This window comes from Dermacentor variabilis, chromosome 9 (assembly GCF_050947875.1).
Source record: "Dermacentor variabilis isolate Ectoservices chromosome 9, ASM5094787v1, whole genome shotgun sequence".
In the NCBI taxonomy this organism is placed as follows: Eukaryota; Metazoa; Arthropoda; class Arachnida; order Ixodida; family Ixodidae; genus Dermacentor; species Dermacentor variabilis.
In genome coordinates this window covers 18,320,727-18,343,997 of record NC_134576.1, presented here as the reverse complement: position 1 = coordinate 18,343,997, position 23,271 = coordinate 18,320,727, and the positions used below count along the sequence as shown (strand labels likewise).

The 23,271-nt window shown below is 45.6% G+C and overlaps 1 protein-coding gene across 1 annotated transcript in view; it reads right to left on the bottom strand.

The window, feature by feature from the left end:
• Positions 1–23,271, bottom strand: part of LOC142557932 (uncharacterized) — a 152,134-nt gene that overhangs the window by 20,139 nt on the left and 108,724 nt on the right. The window contains exon 3 of the mRNA XM_075670124.1: positions 3,538–3,840. Coding sequence (XP_075526239.1) covers positions 3,538–3,840 — 303 coding nt within the window. The remainder of the gene's footprint in view (positions 1–3,537; positions 3,841–23,271) is intronic.

Genomic DNA, 23,271 nt, shown 5'->3' with positions numbered 1-23,271 from the left:
CTGAAAGGGATGACCAATGCGTAGTGAAATGCGTGCAGGAGGACTGACGTAGGGTTGATGATGAAGTGAGCTGTAAAAAAACCTATGAAATAAGTACATAGTAGCGATACGACGCCGATAAGTCAGGGTTGTTCAGCCGGATTCTGCTTTTAACGATGATATACTGACATTATATGAATAGCATGAATGTTTGAATCTTTTGGCACGATTCTGTACTGATTCTAGGCAGTTTGTTAGATATTTTGGTTAGGGCTCCAGATGGTAGAGGCATATTTCAGCTTAGAGCGTACGAGTGTCTTATATGCAAGCAATCTTAGGTTTGGTGGCGCTAGACGTAGATGACGTTTTAGGAAACCAAGGCTTCTGTTAGCAGATGATATCACTCTAGTGACATGCGCGTTCCAGGTTAGATCGTTAGACAACGTTGCGCCTAGGTATTTGTAAGACTGTTAATGCTATCGTGATGTGCGAGATTGTATAAGGGAAAAGGAGAGGATTACGTTTTCGATGAAATAACATGAGTTTGCATTTATCGGGGTTTAGTTCCATGAGCCATTGGTTACACCAGTCCTGGACGCAAGTTAAATCTCTTTGAAGAGTTAGTTGATGAGAGGGGTTAGTGATTGAGCGATAGATAACACAGTCATCGGCAAAGATGCGAACGTTACAGGAGATCTCTGTTGGTAGGTCGTTAATATATATTAAAAATAGAAGGGGACCAAGGACTGACCCTTGCGGGACGCCTGATGTTACTGCAAGAGACCTAGAGGTTTGATTATTAACGTGAACAAATTGGGTACGGTTTGTCAGAAATTCTTTTATCCACTGCAGTATGTTATGATGCAAGTTTAACCAAGAAAGTTTTAGTAGCAAGCGCTCGTGAGGAACCTTGTCGAAGGCTTTCGCGAAATCTAGGAAGATTGAGTCAGTTTGAAGGTTAGAATCAAGGGCCATGTGCAGGTCATGGACAAAAATAGCTAATTGTGTTTCACAAGATATGTTCTTACGGAAGCTGTGTTGAGAAGGATGAAAGAAATTAATAGAGTCAAGAAAGTCCATTGTGCAAGAATAGATTACATGTTCCATGATTTTACATGGCACACTTGTTATAGTGATGGGGCTATAATTAAGGGGCGATTCTTTGTTACCTGATTCGAAGACCGGAACGACCTTCCCCACCTTGCCATCGCTGGGTATGCTACCTGTGGAGAGTGATTGTGTGAACAGTAATGATAAGTACACTGAAGAAGCATGACGAATGTTTTTTTAAGAGTTTGCTGGTGATTTCGACAGTACCTTCAGAAGATGACATCCTAATATTTTCAATGATACCGTTGATGCCGTGTGCAGTGAATGTGACTGGTGGCATGAGCGATCTTGGTTGGGAAGTCTGGACAAATGTTGGCATATCAGTTTCGTTTGTGAAGACAGATGAAAATGCAGTGTTAAATATATTTGCACACTCAACGTCGCTCACTTCCTCGCCATGTGTGTCGGTAAGTGTGATGATAGACGCATAATCAGGGTTTAGAACTTGCCAGAACTTTCTGGGATTATTGTTTAGTATCTTCGGCAGGTCAGTATGGAAAAATGCGTTTTTGGCATTAGAAATGGACCGCAAATACGTTGACTCGGCCTCGTAGTACTTATTCCATGCCCATTCGCTTGGGTTTAGTTTTGCTGCACGGAAAAGTCGTTTTTTCTTTTTCTCGAGCGTTTTTCAGGACTTTGTGAACAATGGTTTATTATGATTGGCACGAAATGTAATGGTGGGAATGAATTTGGATGTTAGTTCGGCAAGCTTGGTTTTAAAAGTAAGCCAGTTGTCCTCAATTGATGGGTCGTGAAAATCTCTTTCGAATTCTGGAAAAAAAGCAAGCAATTGGTTGTTCATTTCATTGTAATTGCCTTTGTCGTAAAGGCGAATTGTTTTGTGGAACGTTTGGCGCGATTCCGCGATGAAGGTGAAAGTAGCATGTATAATTTTGTGGTCGCTAACTTTGCGGAGATGAGTAAGAATCGCTAAACTTTCAGTGTGATTAGTTAGTATAAGGTCCAAGATGTTTGACGAATCACGTACGACGCGTGTAGGTTCCTTTAGTCATTGGGCGAGATTAAAGTTTAGACAGACGTCAAGGAAGTTAGTTATTTCTTCATTGCTTGTTGGTGTGGAGTTCTGCCAGTCAATAGACGGGAAGTTATAATCGCCAAAAAGAAGAATGCGTGCGTTGGGATGTGTATTAGTAAGTTGATTTAAGCTATCATTTAGGTAATAAGAAAATTGTGGATAGCTGTAGGGGGGCCTCTAGCAGACACTTAGTATGACGGTTTGAGGTGCAGAACGGCAGATTACCCATAGTATTTCAAGTTCTGATTGGATATTAATAACAGAACAAGGCAATTGTTGGTTGGTGGCAATGAGAACACCTCCTCCTCTGGAGCCCTTGCGGTCCTTGCGGAAAACTTTAAAATCAGGTAGATTGGCAAGAACTTCCGTATCAGTGACGTCATCTGTTAGCCACGTTTCAGTTAGTACAAGTATGTTGCTGGAAGATGATGAAACAAGATTACAGATGTGTTCACGTTTGGGGAGGAAACTGCGTTTGTTTGTGGAAATAATAGAAAAATAAAGATTTGGAAGGTTACCACAAGGGCTGCTACCAGGAAGTTTAGTTACACGACGATGAACCTTATGCTATGAGATTTCTTTTACTGTCTGCGATGATTCGTCGAGTGCGTACTGTTTAGGACCGATGAATAATATTTTGTAGCGCAAGGAAAATTTCATGTTTTAGTTTTGGCAAATCTAACTAGATGCTTTCGCGCATCTCGGACAGGGCGTGGAAAATCCTCCTCGACGCTGTAATCAGTCCCTTTTAACTTACGGACATTTTAAAGAATTAGCTGTTTGGTTTTAAAAAATGTCAGTGTGACTATTATTGGGCGAGAGCGCCCAGAAGAATGGCGCCGAAGACGGTGAGCCCGTTCAATTTCTTTCCGGTCAATGGTTAGACATAAGTGATCACGGCAGAGGCGCAGGACCGTTTCTTCAGATTGGGCGTAGTTTTCCGATGCATTGTTATCTGTGATATTATAGAAAATTAAATTGTTTCGTCGCGAGCGATTTTCGGCGTCATTCAGGCGGGCTTCTATTCCTCTGATATCTTTGGCTGTTTGGGGGGTGTTAGTGCAGATCGCATCCATGTCGGTGCATAGTGTTACGAGGTCTTGATAGTGAGTTTCTAGGTCGGATAATCTGTTACTGAGGTCAGATATAGCCTGTTCAGTAGTTGTTAGTTGGTTTCTAAGGCCTTGGACCTCGGCGAGTAGTTGTGACTGACCAGTAGACAGCTTCTTTAGTTCCGCGAGTACAGTGTCAGGACCTGAGTTTGACTCGATATCGCCAGCCAACAGCAACAAGGTACGTACTACATCATAACATTCAACAACAATCGAAAGGCAGCACTGTGGGCTCGGTAGCTGGAGGAGACAGTAGTCCCTTGATTTTTTTGTGAAAAGGCCATACTGGTTACTGACCTGCGCAGCGAAGGCGAACAGCGTAGATGAGTGGATCGTGGCACAGCGACCGAGCCAACAGAGAGCCGCGCGTTGGTGATGCTCTTTTATAGATTGGTCTTCGGTTGTTGTCGATGATGGTACGTGAATCCGGGGGCAGTTGAGGCACGGCAGCGGTGGCGCTGCCGGGCTATCTGTAGTTGTAGACAGCTGACGAGGGCTTGCGGCCCACAAGAAGCGAAGTGGCTCGCGGGGAGCCCTGGCATCGGAAGCGGCGGGAACCAGGGCCAGGATGAGTATCCGGATGATTAGACGGGCAGACACCTGCGCAGCGAAGGCGAACAGCGTAGATGAGTGCATCATTTTGGCAGCAGCGGCTTGCGGCAGCGTGTATACCTGTCTGACACTTGAAATTTTTGCCGTACAGACTGCCGGTTACCCATCCTGCCGAAAGACCACAGCGGCGCCAGCCATATCGTCCTGCTGTTTCCTTCTTGGGAACGCGTGCACCTACTTGCATCGTACTGCGCCTGCGTGGTTTCCTGCGTGGCCGTTAAAAGCTCGTCGAAGATCCAGGAACATTCCATTTGGCCGCAGCGGCTTGTGGCAGCGTGTATACCTGTCTGACACTTGAAATTTTTGCCGTACAGACTGCCGGTTACCGATCCTGCCGAAAGACCACTGCGACGCCAGCCATATCGTCCTGCTGTTTCCTTCGTGGGAACGCGTGCACCTACTTGCATCGTACTGCGCCTGCGTGGTTTCCAGCGTGGCCGTTAAAAGCTCGTCGAAGATCCAGGAACATTTCATTTGGCTGCAGCGGCTTGCGGCAGCGTTTATACCTGTCTGACACTTGAAATTTTTGCCGTACAGGTCAGTGTGTTTCTACCAAGTTTTTCTTGTATCTATCACACCTTCTCTTGCCGTAGTTGCTGCTGCTACTGTTGCTGTTATAGTGCCTACTTTTTCTTAAGCTGTGCATTGGTGCCTCTCTGTATCTACTTTTAGCGTTGTACTTAATCTTGCTACTTTGAATTTCGCAGTACTTGCATAGCATGACAAAGGAAATGAATAAGTTGTTTGAGGATCTCAAGCGAACATTGATGCAGGAATTTCGTGATTTTCGAGAAAGTCTTGAGAGGGATTTGAGAAAGGACATAAGGGAAATAAAGGCTAGCCTGAACTTCATAAACAAAGGCTACGAGTCAATGAAAGTGTCCGTAGATCGAGTCGAAAGAGAAGATCAAGCTTTAAAAGAATGTGTTAGGGTGTTGGAGGGTAAGCATGATGCCCTGTGTGCGGAGTTGAAGCAACATGAGACAAGACTTATGCACAGTGAACAGCACTCGAGATGCAATAATGTCGAAGTCAAGGGCGTGCCACATGCTTTGAACGAAAACGTCAAAGAAATCACCAAAAAACTAGGACAAGCAGTAGGCATGCCCCTTGAGGACACTGACATTGAAATCTGCCACCGTGTTAAAAAAGCAGGCAATACTACTGCTCCTAACATTGTCATTCAATCTGCCCGGAGATCATCACGAGACTTCTTCCTAGACAGGGCTAGGAAACAAAAGCTATCTTCCGATGCCTTGGGATTTTTACCAAGAGTGCCCGTTTATGTAAACGAGCATTTGTGCCCTGCCATGAAGCGGCTATTCGGTGCCGCGAATGAAAAGAGCAAAGATTGTAAATGGCAGTACGCGTAGACCAGAAACGGCAAGGTATTCGTTCGCAAATCGGCTGGGACGCCTGCTGTTCTCATAAATGGCCTGGATGATTTAAGGAACATCGTGTAGGAACGCTCAGTTGTTTTTGTGTTTTCCTTTGTTTTTGTTTCAGTCATGGTTTTTTTATTAGATGATGTTAACATACTGATGAATGCAAAAGACCATCGCTGTCATTTTTTCACCAAAATGTTCGTTCATTAGTAAATAAAACTGATGAAATGGAAATGCTCCTGGAAAGCATAAATGTGCCGTTCACGGCTATAATGCTTACGGAAACGTGGTACACTAACACGTCACAAGTGTTCTGTCCACCCGGCTATCAAAGTTTTTATCGGAATCGGGAAGGAAATTGCGGAGGCGGTGTTGCCATTTTTGTTAAGGAGGGCATTACATTTGAAATTGTGGATGAGTTCTGCGCTATCAGTTCTGATATCAAAGTACTTACACTCCGAAACCGCGACAATCTTTTTTGCGTCATCTACCGGCCACCCTCCGGCGATTTTAATCGCTTTTTTAGTTTCACCGGAAAGCTTTTCAGTCATGTTGCGGATGAAAATTTTAACTTTTTTCTAGGGGGTGACTGCAATGTAGACATGCTACAATGTAGACATGATGTATGTCTACATGCAATGTAGACATACATCAAGGCAAACAGCTATCTGGCGCAGCACTAGCAGATGCGTTTAACGATTTCTTTATCCAGCAAGTTAACCCCTGTAGTGATTTACAGGGTAGTCATTATGCTGCCCTGCCCATTAAAAACATGAGTGCAAAATCATTTTTCTTCACTCCTACGAATTGTGCTGAGGTTTTGCTTTATAAGCTCTGTTAAAAATAGTAAATCGTAGGATACAGATGGTAGTCAAATTGGACCTATAAAGCATGTCCTTGACATCATTTGTCCTGTTCTTACTCACATTTACAACTTGATTCTATCGTCTGGCCAATTTCCGAAAGACATGCAAATTGCTCGAGTGCAACCTGTGTTTAAAAAAGGTGACAAAAATTTGCTAGGCAATTATCGTCCAATTTCGATCCTACCAGTATTCTCGAAAGGCATTGAAAAAATTATTCGCGCTAAAATATTATCATATCTTGACAAAAATAATTTGTTAGGCGATTTCCAACATGGCTTTAGGAAGCATCGCTCCACCGAAACCGCTCTTTTAATTCATAAAGAAACCATTCTACAAGCGTTCAACAATAAAATATTACTTATGGGAATATATATATATTTTTGCAAAGCATTAGATCTTGTAAATCATAAAATCTTACTTTCTAAGCTGCTAGCTTATGGTATCCGTGGTATCGCTTTGGAGCTCTTTGAATCTTATTTATCGCACCGAGTACAATATGTAGAGTTGGAAAGGGAAAAGTCCAGTCTTCAGGCTGTTAAGAGCTGGAGTGCCTCAGGGAAGCATCCTTGGACCACTTCTGTTCATAATGTTTGTAAACGTTATGCCACAAAGTTCAAAACGGACTAAATTTATTTCTTGTGCTGATGATACAGCAACGTTTATCACTGCTACGTCAGAAACTGAACTACAGCTTCAGGGGGACCACAGCGTTAAGACAATTTAAATATTGGGCCGATGGAAACTGCGAATAAATGCCAGCAAGACAAAAGTTGTTGTCTATACGCAAAGAGGCAAAAAGTTGCGAAGCACAATAAACATGAAAATAGGTACGGATCAATTCGAAATTGTTAACACGGTCTCTGTCTTAGGCGTAACATTCGCTAGAGGCTTAAGTTGGAATAATCACGTGGAAAATGTAAGTAAAAAGCTATCTTCTGTTGTAAGTATGATAGGTCGATTGAAATTCTTTCTTCCCGTTAAAATTAAAATTTTACGTTATAATACGTTAGTATTGTCAGTGATGCAATATTGTAACCTCGTTTGGGGCACTACTAACAAGAGAAACCTTACGAAATTGCATTTGCTCCAGAAAAGAGCCGTGCGATACATTGCTAATGTCCCTCGTTTATTTTCTACGGCTAATCTGTTCTCAAAGTTTGAAATCTTGCCTGTATTCTCTCTATACAATTATCGTTTAATATTAATCTACAAGTCATACTTGAAGTCTAATAACTCTATTGTGTTTACTATGGCTGATTTAAAAGCTAACCGTAGCAACCGTGATACTAGGCATAAAGAGGAATGGCACGTACGCACACCTCGGACCAATTACGATAAACAATCACTAACACTTACTGTACCCATTCTACTTAATCAACTCGCACAAGAAGACTTTGATCCTTTATGCAACTCCAATAAAGAAATAAGACTATTCTGTCAGTTATGCCAAATAGACTAGAATGTCATATTTTTATTCACATATTACAGTCATGAGTGCATGTTAGCACGCCTGTTCTTATGTGTATATAGATCTGTGTGCATTGCTTGTGCATATAGTATGTATCTGAACGTGTGTATATATGCATAAATGCGAAATTGTATGTGTATATGAGTATGTATGTATTTTGTGTAACTTCATACTAGGTTTTTTTCCTTCTGTTAAAAGTGCATTTGTTTCCAATATTACTTTGTTGCAAGTGTTGCATCTTTTGTTATGTTTCTGCAATGCTCTGCTGTCAAACGTACAAGGGGGAGGGACCCTCGTCAAGCTGCACCCCAGCTTTTAGTCCTGTCTCCTCTTTTTCAATGTGAAAAGAACTAAAAACATCATTCATCGTAGCACAGCGACCGAGCCCACAGAGTGCCGCGCGTTGGTGATGCTCTTTTATAGATGGCTCTTCGGTAAAACAGTAAAAAAGACGGTTACTGTAAAACGCTGCCGATATGCGATTTCCCTTTGGCACAACAGGCGACGCACCTTCGAGACCAATGAAGCCTCCAAGACCGCCTTCGCGCCCCATCCGTTTGTGCTTCGACGATTCGGTGCTCGCAGTGCATGTTCGAGGCTACTCTTCTGTAAAACGCTTGCGATATGCAATATCCCTTTGGCACAACAGGCGACGCACCTTCGAGACCAATGAAGCCTCCAAGACCGCCTTCGCGCCCCATCCGTTTGTGCTTCGACGATTCGGTGCTCGCAGTGCATGTTCGAGGCTACTCTTCTGTAAAACGCTTGCGATATGCAATATCCCTTTGGCACAACAGGCGACGCATCAGCGAGACCAATGAAGCCTCCAAGACCGCCTTCGCGCCCCCTCCGTTCGGGCTTGGACAATGCGGTGCTCGCTGTGCCTGTTCTAGGCGTCTCTTCTGTAAAACGCTAGCGATATGCGATTCCCCTTTGGCACAACAGGCGACGCACCTTCGAGACCAATGAAGCCTCCAAGACCGCCTTCGCGCCCCATCCGTTTGTGCTTCGACGATTCGGTGCTCGCAGTGCATGTTCGAGGCTAGTCTTCTGTAAAACGCTTGCGATATGCGAGATCCCTTTGGTACAACAGGTGACGCACCGTCGAGACAAATGAAGACTCCGAGACCGCCTTCGCGCCCCTTCCTTTTGGGCTTCGACAATGCGGGGCTCGCATGGCATGTTCGAGGAGTCTCTTTTGTAAAACGCTGGCGATATCCGATTTCCTTTTGGCACAACAGGCGACGCACCATCGATACCAATGAAGCCTCCGAGACCGCCTTCGCGCCCCATCCGTTTGTGCTTCGGTACAGAGGTGCTCGCTGTGCATGTTCGAGGTTTCTCTTCTGTAAAACGCTAGCGATATGCGATTTCCCTTTGGCACAACAGGCAACGCACCATCGAGACCAATGGAGCTTCCAAGACCGCCTTCGCGCCCCATCCGTTTGTGCTTCGACACTGCGGTGCTCGCAGTGCATGTTCGAGGCGTCTCTTCTGTAAAATGCTAGCGATATGCGATTTCCCTTTGGCACAATAGGCGACGCACCTTCGAGACCAATGAAGCTTCCAAGACCGCCTTCGTGCCCCATCCGTTTGTGCTTCGACAATTCGGTGCTCGCAGTGCATGTTCGAGGCGTCTCTTCTGTAAAATGCTAGCGATATGCGATTTCCCTTTGGCACAATAGGCGACGCACCTTCGAGACCAATGAAGCCTCCAAGACCGCCTTCGCGCCCCATCCGTTTGTGCTTCGACACTGCGGTGCTCGCAGTGCATGTTCGAGGCTACTCTTCTGTAAAACGCTTGCGATATGCGATTTCCCTTTGGCACAGCAGGTGACGCACCATCCAGTCCAATGAAGCCTCCAAGACCGCCTTCGCGCCCCACTTGTTTGTGCTTCGGTCCTGAGGTGCTCGCTGTGCATGTTCGAGGTGTCTCTTCTGTAAAACGCTAGCGATATGCGATTTCCGTTTGGCACAACAGGCGATGCGCCATCCAATCCAATGAAGCCTCCAAGACCGCCTTCGCGCCCCATCCGTTTGTGCTTCAACACTGCAGTGCTCACAGTGCATGTTCGATGCGTCTCCTCTGTAAAACGCTAGCGATATGCGATTTTCCTTTGGCACAACAGGCGACGCGCCATCGAGACCAATGAAGCCTCCAAGACCGCCTTCGCGCAACATCCGTTTGTGCTTTGACACTGCGGTGCTCGCTGTGCATGTTCGACGAGTCTCTTCTTTCCATCTCTAGCGATATGCGCTTTCCCTGTGGCCCACCAGGCGATGCACCGTCCCTTCTCCACGCCGCAGACGTCGCATGCAGCACGGTCGGTCATTCCAATCAAGGTAGTGTACACCTACGTGAAAGGCACTTCCAACAACGGCCGGTATTGGAGCGGTGCCTCACCTCGGTGAAGCCCGGGATGAGGTCGGAGTTGGAGCGAAGTGTTGTTTCATACAAGTTCGCGCGCCTTATACTTCGGGTGTTCTGCTCTGTTAGAAATAGGTTGCATGCCAGGTGACGAAGCTGCCTTGCAGCATTTGTACTTGAAAGAAGAATGGGAACACTGTGTTGTTCTTGATGTCACTCTCTGACAGCTTTGTCTGCTTGATCATTTCCACTGATCCGGAAATGGCTAGGTAGCCACTGGAAAATAATTTCATGGCTCTTCTGTTTGGCGGCGCGATGAAGTACGATGGTTTCTTATGTTAGCTGTTCATGAGCTCCATGTCTCCGAATTGACTGCATTCTGTGTAAAGTCCGTCTCTAGCCGAAAAACATGGCCTATGTACCGAGACTCTGTGGATAGAGCGTGGTATTTACTTGCGAATGCGTCGGCCTTAATGTTCTCAGTGCAGTAAACAGCTATGCCACGCCGCTGCGGCACCATTCTCCTAAAGGATAGAGAATAGCCAGATCATTGTCATGACTGACTTCATCTCGAATAGCACTGTAGTGTCCCTGGCTACTTTTTCGGAAAACGCGGAACATGAAATATTAAAGCCTTCAAAAAACTACTAGAGGGCCAAGACAAGATACCGGCGGAGCTTGAATTTTTGCGGTCGCAGCAGAAAACACTGCTTGAGCAAATTTTGCAGATGACAAAAAGGTTGAATCTCTGACCGAGGCCAATGCAAGGAAAGGTTTGCGGGCACACAACGCTAATCTGGCTGATACCGTACGCAATGTATTGGATAAACGAGACGATATTGAAAACAGGACGCGTAGAAATAATTTACTTTTCTTTGGTTTGGGTGACACCGAAAAAGGAACATGGAACGAGTCCGAGTCCAAGGTGATTTCGCTTTGCGCGGGAAATCTCGAAACAGAAATTAACCCCTCCGCTATAAAGAGGGCACACAGAATTGGCAGACACGCAGTTAACAAAAAAAATAAATAGGCCTGTAATTGTGAAGTTCACTGCTTTCAAAGATAAGCAAAGGGTCTTGACCGCTGCCTCTTAGCTTAATGGAACTAACTTTTCAATAAGTGAAGATTATTCTAAGCATGTTCGTCAGGCAAGAAATTCTCTTCTCGCATATGCACATGAACAGAAAACGAAGTACACGCTTAGGTATAACAAGCTGGTGATGGGTGAAAAAACATATATTATCGATGGCTCTAGTGGTTCTGTTCGAGAATGTACGCAATAGCAAACAACACAGCCTTCTTCCCGATTTATTAGAAATAGACCCGAACAACTTTCTATTATTTTCGTAAACTGTCGAAAGCTGAAGAATAAAACTAATGATTGTGCACGCCTTCTATCGATATCGGAGCCTGACATTATCGCCACCAAATCCTGGCTAGACCATTGCGGACTCTGAGGTATTTCCATCAGACTATGCTGCATATAGAAAGGAGCAAAATCCGCGGGGGGGGGGGAGGTGTTTGTTCTAGTTGGGGACACAATTGAAGGTGCACCATTTTTTCCAGCTGACGATACTTCAGAGTCTGTATGGTGCAAGCTATGCTTTTCTGATGGAAACGCCCTTATTGTCAGTTCTTTCTACAGACCACCTAATTTGAACACTGTTGAACCATTTATCAGACTTTCAAGGTCACTCTCAGCCCAGTCATCTGAAACGGTAATTCTTGGTGGCGATTTTAACATGCCAGATGTTGAATGGCGTGACCTGTGTCCTGTGCAGAATAATAGGTGATTGCTCCAGTCAGCATTTTGCGAACTATTAATGACCTATCGGATCTACCAGTTTGTTGATTTTCCTACTCGTTTCGGATGTACAGACGCAAATGTGTTAGACTTGGTCTTTAGTAACGAGAAAAATATCATAGACTTCATTGTACCAGTACCAGTGATTTGTGATGATGAAGTAGTTGCAGGCACTATTCGTTGCAGAAATATAGAATTCACCAAAATGCGGCCGAGAAAGGCATTATTTTATGAAAGGGGTAATTATGAGGCTATATCTAATGAGATAAATAATTTCCTGCCTATATTTGCGCATTACAGTTAATTTAGTAGCATCGGCAGTCTGTGGGTCATATTCAGGGATAATCTGCTTTCGTTGACCTCAGATTTTGTTCCGTCTAAAGTGGTTACGACTAAGCGCCGCAAGGATAAGCCCTCGATTAATAAGGATTTACGTTCATCAATTCCGAAAAAATCCCGAACTTACAAAATATATTGAAAAACAAGAAACCCAAGCATGTACAAAAAGCTAAAGGATATCAGTACAAAACTTTAAAGCGAATTGAAGGTTGCGAAGGATGCATATCTACAAGCCTTAGCAGATAAACTAAAAACGAATCGCAAAGAGGTCTGGCGGTATATCAAGAGCAACATGAAGGATAACACTGGCATTCCGGCCGTCACATATGATGGTAACCTAATTAAAGAAGGCAGAAGAAAAGCAGAAGGTTTTCACACGTATTTTCATTCAGTTTTTACAAAGCCATGTAGCATTACTATTTTTTACACACCGACACGATTACCTGAAATGGAAAACATTGCCGTGAGCAAGGAAGGAGTGGAGGCTTTGTTGTTTAATCTGAACCTGCATTCAGCTCGCGGACCCGATGGAATTTCTAATCATGTTTCGAAACACTGTTCGAGACAGATAGCGCCTTTCTTAGTAATATTCTTCAACAACTCACTAGATAATCAAAAGCTGCCCGAAGATTGGAAGACTGCCAATGTGACTCCGATATTTAAAGTGGATGATCGTACACGCGTAGGCAATTACAGGCCGATATCTTTAACTTACGTTTGCTGCAAGACTCTCGAACATATCCTGTACTCTAATCTGATGAAACATTTTCAAGCAAATAACTTTTTCCCCTTGACTCAGCATGGGTTCCGCTCTGGTTTTTCGTGCGTAACACAACTAGCCGAATTCACTCACGACATTGCACTCGGCCTGGACCATGGTGCACAGGTAGATGCACCCTTTCTTCATCTGCGGAAAGCATTTGATGTCGACCCGCACAATCTACTTTGCTCAAAATTAGCATTCCTAGGCATTCCTGAACATATTCTCGGCTGGATAAAAGATTATTTACACCTTCCCAAACAGAAAGTTGTTCTTAATGGGTGACATCGGCTCCAATGCACGTGCTATCGGGAGTGCCTCAGGGCTCTGTGCTTGGGCCACCTTTGTTCCTTGTTTATATTAATGAGTTAGTGGTAGGCCTTAAATCAACAATTAGACTGTATGCTTACGACTGCGTCATGTATCGTACAGTGAAATGTCATGCCGATATGTCTGTCTTACGGGACGACCTTGAAAAAGTATCTATCTGGGGCAAGCGGTGGCAGATGATTCTGAATACTGGTAAATGCTATCATGTGCAGTTTACAAAGAAAAAGAAAAAAAATCCCCAGTTTCTATTGCGTAAATAATATTGCACTCAGTACCGTTAAGGATGTTAAGTACCTCAGAATTAAGTTTTCTGAAACGCTCGACTGGACTAATCATGTTACCTCAATTAGCGCGAAAGCTTACCGTCTTCTTCATTTTTTCCGACAAAATTTTAAGCATTCTCCTTCATCACTGAAGGAAACCTTGTATTTCACAAACGTCAGGCCTATTCTAGAATATGGGTGCGTTATCTGGGATCCATACACTAAGAACCTCACATAAAAATTAGAACGCGTGCAGAAGCAAGCGGCACGCTTCGTAACAGAAAATTATAATTTTACTATCAGAGGATCCAGAATACGGGAAGGGTTGAGTTGGAAAACTCTTTCTTCACGCAGGAAAATCCTGATTGAAATTCCTTTATATATATATATATATATATATATATATATATATATATATATATATATATATATATATACAAGTAAAGCTGGTATCGACAAAACACTGCTCATCAAGGAGCCGCATTACGTTTCATCTAGGAGAGACCATGCTAACAAAATTAGAGCGTATTGGGGCCGTACCCATGTGTTTAAGTATTCATTTTTTCTTAACGCGATTAACGATTGGAATGAGCTCCCTAATGAAGTGATGGCCTCTTCTAGTTTTGAAAATGCTCTTGAGAGCCATATTCTTTGATTGTTCTGTTATTAATCTCTGCACATACGCAAATCTTCTTATTAGTTACTTTTTTACTCACTTTCTTTTGTACTTTGTTAGTTTGTCTTCCGCGTTTGCGAATTTCAGCGCTTAAAGAATGTTGTATTTAGTGATGTATTCTTTTGATGTTGCTGAATATGTTTCCATTGTGACCACCTGCATTTTAACCCGCCTACGATAATGCCGTAAAGGCGATGTAGGTATACCGAATAAATTAATAAATAGATATACTGCTGACCGTATGAACTACCCCTCCTGCGTGCGGCCTAGAGTGTACTAGACAATGGTCGAGTGGGCCGAATGACGCTCTCCCGATGAGGCGCCGTATGCGGAAAAAATTTGCGAGCGCACTGCGAGCGAATTGCACTGGGGCGGAGATGCTCCAATCCAGTTCGGTCCAGGCCCTAGTCCAGAAGCGGTGCCGGACTGGCAGGGGGCTTTCCCCGGATTGATATATCGTAATCGAGGCAGCGCGGCTCTACCGCAGCGTTCGCTCATCCCTGCTTTTCAGGCAGTGCTCTAGGGAAGGTCACACAGTGCCAGTCAATCATTTGGCAAGTCACGTCTATATGCGCAATACATGCCCTGGTCCGTTGCCTGAACGCGCAACGTTACCACTTGATTCACGCCGAGTGTGGACCATCTCGAAAGTCGTCCAGGTTTGGCTGAGAGTCGTGGCTGACTCTGCTATCCCGCGACTGGGACAGCCGCTGGAATTGGCCTGACTGAGGACAATGACTAGCCACGCACATCCAGCTACTTGGAAGCAGGCGTTGCTTCGAAATGAAGTTTCGTCTTCTCTTCTTCGCCATCGGGCTGCGGCGATCTTGGCTCTCCAGAGCATTGGAAGGCCAAATCCATGAAAAAAAAACTAACAAACACACTATCATCTGAGACGCGCAACGATGCGTCAGAACGTGGTATCGATGCGCAGATCACCTCGCTCATATGACTTGCGAGGATTATGATGATGATAATGGCAGGGCCCGAGAGCCCAGCAGAAGTCTGCAGGAGCATGTGCTTGCGCTTTCGGCTTTACCCTTACAAGGGAACTGCGGCGCAGGGGCGGCGTCTCCCGGGCAGTTTTGCACCGCTGTGCATAGGTATGCTGTGACCTTACATGCTGTTTTTGCGCGGATGTGTGGCAAGTTGGCCCGGCGTCTTGGGCCGCGGTGCGCGGCGCCGGTGTCCGCCCGACGGCAGTGCTGTGGTCCTGTGCACTGGAGTGCCATTCCCTGCACCCTCCTTCCAAGCATAGATATCCCCTGATGCGGTGATGGTTCGATTGCCACCTCGTGTCATTCACGTATTTTTTCCGATTTTCTTTTCTCGCTCTGTACAGGTTTTTCTCAATTGTTTTCTGATCCTTCTTTTGTAAAACCTTTTTTCCGTCTTTCTGAGGGACGGCTCGCGCTGTTGCTGTTGGTGGGTGCTCTGAATATATTGCACACGTCATGCCTTTTCTTACTGGTCACTACAGCAACTACCACTCCCGCTCCATCTTTTTCTGTTCGTTCCCCTCACTCCTTTGGCCATTAGTCAGGAAATGTCACCTGCCGTCAGCAACCTGCCATCTCCGTCAGTGGCTTTCCGATCGGCAAGGAATTTCGAATCTAACGGCAATTGACGTGCGGTAATCATTACATGCATGAAGCCTGCTTCTGATATCTTCCCTGTCAAAGGATCTTCAGGCAGGTGGGGCTACATGAATCGTCGGACAGACCTACTACCACCATCGTCATTGGGGCACTTGGATCATGGCTCTTCACGGCACTTTTCAAGCGCATCTCTGGATTCTGGTCTCATTAAACTCTCTACGCGGGGACTTTGTGCCCCGCTGACCGGACACTAAGAGTTACCACGCCCGCATATTATTTGTCCTATTGGTTCTTCTTTAAAATCAGCGCTTTGGGTTACTTTTACACACCCCTTATTTATTTAGCGTCAATTGCTTTTACACCCGTTATCGCATACCTGTAGGAATTCCAAAGCCGATTTATAAGCCTCCGAAAATAACGCTACGAAAGCACGGACAATTTATAAGAGGCCTTCTGGGGTGCCAGTGAACGCCGGTTGTGGTCCAGAGACAGAATCAGAAGGGTTGAAATCTGGGCCAGTTGGTACATACTTGAACGAAAAAAGCAGTCAGAAATACAAAGGGCAAAAGGAGAGGTTCACACCACAATGACTGGACTATCAACTGAGGTTTATTAGAATCGGTGTAGTCCCAGCAAGGCCAGCAGAGCATGCGCAACTGCATCATCGTTAATCACATAGCATGAAAAGACAAGAAACGCTTCTATCGTGACCGACTTAGAAATTCAAATTCTTTTTCAAGTAAGCGCACCGAGGTTTATTTTAATAATTTAATTTCTCATGAACTTCCTAGCAATCATTCCATCAGGTTCCTAGAACTGCAACTAACATTCTTTGATGACGGGCATTTGTGCTGGATGTTTTCACCTAGGGGCAAGAAAGCTCTTTTACCATTTGGATCTGCACATTCAAAGATTGTAAAACGAGGGATTGCAATCAATTGTTTCCGCAATGCACTTGAAAGATGCTGTCACCACGCCATTAAAAGTAGCTTTGACGCACAATCCCAACGTTTAGAGGCCGCAGGGTTCCCTCCGCCTCTTTTGAAAGCGGTGGCTGAATCGCTGCTTCAGAGGCTAAAGAAGGAACGTACGAAGCTGGTAGATGGTGGGGCAACTGAACGTAGGAAACTTGAAGTTATGCCGTATGTGCATAAAGTGAGCCACAATATCAAGAAGGTTGCCGCCAAGCAGGGAGTAAGTGTTGTGTTTTATGTCCCTTGTAAGCTTTCGGATCTGTGCTCAAGCATTTCTCGAGGCAGGGCAAGGAACCACGTTTGCACAACGCAGCATGAAAACCGTTTTACGGCATGTGCTGCAGGGGTTGTCTATAAGTTCCCTCTCACGTGCGAAAGATTTTACATAGGCCAAACCGGTCGATGTATTAATGACCGCCTGCGTGAGCACCACTCCTCCCTGGGGTAAGATAACAGTGCAAACTTGCCTCGCCATTGCAATGAGTGTGGTTGTTATCCTTTGTTTAGCAATGCGACGATTCTTGGTAGGGGCAAGGGCAAAGAAGAGCGAGAAATCTTGGAAGCGTACTACATCAGTTTATTAGGTGATGACTGCGTTAGTACAACCTCGGTGCGCTTACTTGAAAAAGAATTAGAATTTCTAAGTCGGTTACGATAGAAGCGTTTCTTGTCTTTTCATGCCATGTGATTAGCGATGATGCAGTTGCGCATGCTCTGCTGGCCTTGCTGGGACTACACCGATACTAATAAACCTCAGTTGATAGTCCAGTCGTTGTGGTGTGAACCTCTCCTTTTGTCCTTTGTGTTTTTGACCGAATCAGAGCCCAGAGTAGTCAAAACTCCACAAAATATATTCTTGAAATAAGGCAGTTACATTCACACATGCGTACTTCGGCTATGCGCATCACAATACAATTCACATGGAAATTAACAAAACTCAGGAAAACGATTAACGACAAGGACTAAGTTCAACAGGTACGGTACAGCATGAGTAAAAGCCCCAAGTCTCTACTCATATTCACCGTCCGTGTTGGTCTTGAGCCAGGGGTCCTCGGCGTAGTTCGAGGCAAACCTGGAAGAAGGACCCGAAATGCAGACGCTCGCGTAACTCGTCGGCCAGCGTTCATGGGAATCCCCTCTTCCGCAGACAGTTGCTCTACGCGTCACGTCTCTTCACCGACGCGGTCCGATTTCCCGTGATTCCAGCACGGTGATTTTATCGCCTTGGCCGGCGTCTATCGAACTTTGTGACGGAGTCGTGCTCCCAAGCATAAACAAAGCCTGGCAGTCTTCAGCGCGGCCACAGTATTTTTCGTCGTCGTCGCGCCCCACTGCAAAGCCGTCCCAGCCGCTCGTCCTACGCAACTGTATTCTAGTACACTCTAGTGCAATCGTCAGAATGTATGTGCTTGTAAGCTTTCCCCTCACTGTCGCCACTCGCGCCTAAAAGCAAAACAATTCAATCTCTGTTTGTCATCAGAAATTTATAGCATTCAAAACGAAAAACCTGCGCATGAGCTCGTCCTTGTGTTGCTCCTATTCTTTGTCCCTCTTTGTTTGCGCACAAGAAGTTTTAAGAAGAATGTTTGTGATTTTGTTTGTTGATTTCAACGCATTCAATCGAGGGAAAGTTCAGGTGCGAGAAAGCGCCGCATGTGCCCTGCTCGACGGAGGACAGAAAGATAATACCGGGAAACAGGAGGCCCGCCTTTGACGCGCCTGAGAAAGGTGTGGAAAGCAACTCACGGCAAGTGTGCAGGTTGAAAGCGGGACAGTCACGGTTAAAGTATGCACTCAAGTGGGAGAAGCGGCTGGGATGGCGCATGCTTCGCAACGACGATAAATACTGCGGCGGCGCTACGATCCAAGTGGATTGGGCCGCATGAAGGTCGCGCCGTTTAAACTGCTGGCGATACCTCTCTGAAGGGTCATCGATACAACTTCGAGTGCTGGTATATGCGTTCACAATGCTCAAACGATGTTTATAACTACATATGACATATAGTTATGCGTTAGGAATAGATTCCTTCTTTTTATTCTTTATTTCATTTTTTTTTAAATGCCGCTCGGTGATTGCGCGTGAATTGCGGCCGCGGCGTCGGCATTTATTCAACTATGCTATTATACGGTTCCCTTTGGAGAACAAATATTTTTTTTTTCTTCAAGCAGCATGTATCTCCTGTGTGTAATTTTGCGCTTATAGTTTTCCATCGGTAGGTCATCAGTAGACAGAAAAACATATGTAACCTTCCTGCTTGCCACGTCGAACAAATAAAACATACCTGCCCCATCCGGCACCCCGTACTCAGATTTACGGGAAGGTATTTTACATATTCTTTACTTATTTCTGGTAACGATTTATTACATCTTTTTCTAACTAACCCCCCTTCGATAATACATTCGCGACGCAGGTATTCTGTAAATAAATAAATAAATAAATAAATAAATAAGGTAGTCCTAAATGATAAAAAGACGAACGAGCAGTGCAACATTCCATTCATGTTTCATTCTTCTCTTCGTAGCACAATGCGCAGTAATTGGTGCGGATTCTTTTACAGCAGACGGTCCTCGGGCTCCGAAAATAGTTTTAGGTAGCCATTATATATTTTAACCTTTGGCCCGTAAGTCATGTGAACTTTTCACCCAGTCCTTGCCTCAGAAACAAACATTCCCAGGTGCCCTCAGCTATCGCCTAAGAGACGCGAAGGCGAAAGCCTTGCAGTCCACATTGCAATTCATCTTAATCCTCCATAATCCACCCTAACCCATCTTATTCCACCTTAATCAACATTAATCCACCCTAATCCATGTAAATTCAATCACTAATTCATCATTAATTGACTTATCAAATCATTATTCCGTGCTATACGTGCTTTGGTTCCCTTCTGGACTTCCTTAGGTCACGTGATATTTCCTGTACCTCGCTACGCGACCTTCAAACATGGAGATTCAAAGCTTACGCGTTAAAAAAGAAAGTAAAAAAAACAAATGTCGCGGTAGCCTGATCATTAGTGGCTACACAACGGATATGGTGCTGCGCTGCTAAACTCGTGCTCAAGGGTTCAAGCCAGGTCGCGGAATTCGATGGAAAGGAAATGGAAAGAACACTCGTGTGCTTCTGTTTGAGTGCACGTTAAGAATCCCAGGTGGTGAGAACTGGAAAGGGTGCCCCGTAGTCATGTTGCCAGACGTGAAACGTCAGAATTTGCTTCATAAAAAAAAAGGAGGTAGCTGCCTACTTCGGGTTTTTTCCACTGGTGTAAACGAAAGAAAATATTTTCTTGTCTTATTTCTGAGTAAAACGTGTTAAGCTTACCTATTTCATACCTAAATATTGTGCCATTCCGAACTGTACGTCCACTCAACTAAGCAGCTTTTGTATTCTAAACGACTGCTTTTCAGCTATCCGGCCCACTACCTTAAGAACAATAATGAAGGAATCAAAGGAACGGCATGCCCCACACAGGGGTAGGCATATTTGTATGTTTGCGATGTTCCTTGAAGAAGTTAATTGTGGTACTGCATTGGACACCTAGTTTTAATGGGTTGCAGACAGGTTGAGAGTGTCGAAGAAAGTTTTCTTTGCCTGAATATAGTAACAAGATTTACAGGCTGCTCCAAAACGGGGCGTTTATACTGAATGACAGCAAAGAACTTGTTCAGTCGAACCAATTCGCACCGGTGCGATAATTCTTTCAGGAACTGGTGCGCCTCAGCGCAACAGCAACGACTCTGCATCAGCATAATCATTCGGAATCAGAGTCCTCACTTGCGTCGGCCCCACTCATTCGAGAATTCAAAAGTGATCTTATGCGTTACATTTGAGCGGAAACGGCTGTTCGATCATTTTAATAGTGAAGTCTGAAGTCGAATACGATCTGAATAGTAAATACCATTCGATTGCCTATATGTTTTTTCTTCATTTCGCCTGCTCGCACGCTGAAGGAGATCGCCAGACAAGTCACCGAGACTACATTGGTAAAGAATTCCCGGTCTCCACAATTAAGTTTGAATACAGAGGCAATATTTTTTCGCTAACAGTGTTGTTGATATTGTAACGTAGATTGGAGACTGAGTGTTTCAAAACAGACGTTTCTCTTTAATGGCGGGCCAGCAGAAGAGCGTGCGGCTTACGCACTTCATCGTCTTTAATGGCGTCGACCTTTGCGCGCGCCGTTCTGCGGTGCGGGAGCCCCACATCTTTGTGTCAATTGACCCCATGCGAAAAGCGGCCGTCTCGGTCGCGTCACAAAGTTCTTTCAGCGACATAAGAAATGGAGCTTTTCAGGTGCATCTCGGCGTTCACATACGCACATAGTATGGTTTCATGCGCGCTACATGAGCAACTTCAGCGCGAGGACGACGACGGAGCGAACCGGGGTCAGAACTGCAGGGGACGACTTCGTAGGTCACGTCACTCAGGCGGCGTGGAACCTTGTAGGAACCAAAATACCGGCGGATCAACTTTTACGAGAGTCCATGGCGACGGACGGGCGTCCAGACCCACATGCAGGCGCCGGTATTGTAATGGACGTCGCGTCGACGCTGGTTGTATCGAAGGGTGTCGGTATGCTGTTGGCTCCTGATATGATGCCGAGCAAGCTGGCGTGCCTCTTCGGCTCTTTGTACAAACTCTTGCACAGGTTCGCTGTTCGGGCTATTATCAGCCAGAGCTAGCATGGCGTCAAGTGTTGACATGACGTGGCGCCCGTATACAAGTTTGAACGGCGTGAACTGTGTAGTCTCCTGTACAGCAGTGTTATACGTGAGTTGCATAGAGTAAAATCTCGTCCCACGTCTTGTTCTCTACGTCGACATACATGGAGAGCATATCAGCCAGCGTTCTGTTCAGATGTTCCGTTAATCCATTGGTTTGAGGGTGATACGCTGTGCTCTTGTGGTGAGAGCTATGCGTCAGCTGGAGAACGTCCTGCATAAGTTCCGCTGTAAATGCTGTACCGCGGTCGGTGATGGGAACAGACGGTGCTCCATGTCCTAGGACAATGTGGCGTACAAGGAACTTGGCCACTTCATATGAGTTTGCTTGAGGGATAGCTTCGGTTTCGGCGTACCGGGTAAGTAGTCGGTAGCGACAACTATCCATCTGTTGCGCGAAGAGGTCAGTGGAAATGACCCAAGTAGATCCATTCCTATTTGTTGGAACGGTGCTTGAGGGTCTACAGGATGAAGAAAGCCGGCCGGTTTGACTGGTGGTTTCTTGTGGCGCTGACAATCGCAGCAGGTCTTCTCGTACTGTTGTACAGAAGAATAAAGCCGGGGCCAGTAATACTTCTGTCGTATCCTTGCTAATGTTTTTGCCAATCCCAGGTGTCCCACGCATGGCTCATCATGGCAGGCTTGTAAAGTGTCTTGGCGCAGCGCCGACGGCACAAGGAGGTACGTATTGGGACAGCTTCCGCAGCTTTTCCTGTAAAGGACGTTGTTGTGAAAGTAGTATGATGATAAGCCGTGCACGAGCGAGCGGGGTAAAACACTTTCAACTCCTTGAAAGGGCTCGATCAGCGGCAGCAGCTCTGGGTCAGCGCGCTGGTGCTCAGCCGATTTTATGGCGTCGATAACGCCGACAAATGGCAAGTCATGGTCAGTATCCGATGACGTCTTAGGGAGTAGTGCGCGTGACAATCAGTCAGCGTCACTGTGTTTCCTTCCAGATCAGTAGACAACCGTAATGTCGTACTCTTGTAGGCGCAGGCTCCAACGTGCTAGTCTGCCTGAAGGATCCTTGAGGTTGGCAAACCAGCACCATTGCTTATGCAAGCCGCAGTCTCACCAAGGCTGAGAAAAACTATTCAACCACTGAAAAAGAATGCTTAGCGGTTGTGCGGGCAATTAGTAAATTCCGACCCTACTTGCACGGTAGACCCTTTAAGGCAATCAGTGACCACCACGCGCTGTGCTGGTTTGCCAACCTCAAGGATCCTTCAGGCAGACTAGCACGTTGGAGCCTGCGCCTACAAGAGTACGACATTACGGTTGTCTACTGATCTGGAAGGAAGCACAGTGACGCTGACTGATTGTCACGCGCACTACTCCCTAAGATGTCATCGGATACTGACCATGACTTGCCATTTGTCGGCGTTATCGACGCCATAAAAACGGCTGAGCACCAGCGCGCTGACCCAGAGCTGCTGCCGCTGATCGAGCCCTTTCAAGGAGTTGAAAGTGTTTTACACCGCTCGCTCGTGCACGGCTTATCATCATACTACTTTCACAACAACGTCCTTTACAGGAAAAGCTGCGGAAGCTGTCCCAATACGTACCTCCTTGTGCCGTCGGCGCTGCGCCAAGACATTTTACAAGCCTGCCATGATTAGCCATGCGTGGGACACCTGGGATTGGCAAAAACATTAGCAAGGACACGACAGAAGTATTACTGCCACTGCACAAGAGCTGCGCCGAGACCAGAATTGCTGGCGTCAGTATGAATTTCAGTGTCAGCGTCTTCGTCAAAATGAGCAAGTATTGGGGCCTCTTGCGAACGCTTGCGCAATTCATTGAACGACTGCTGCTGCTCGTCCGCCCAAATGAAAGGCACATCGTTGCGTATAAGCCGTGTCAGAGGCTCAG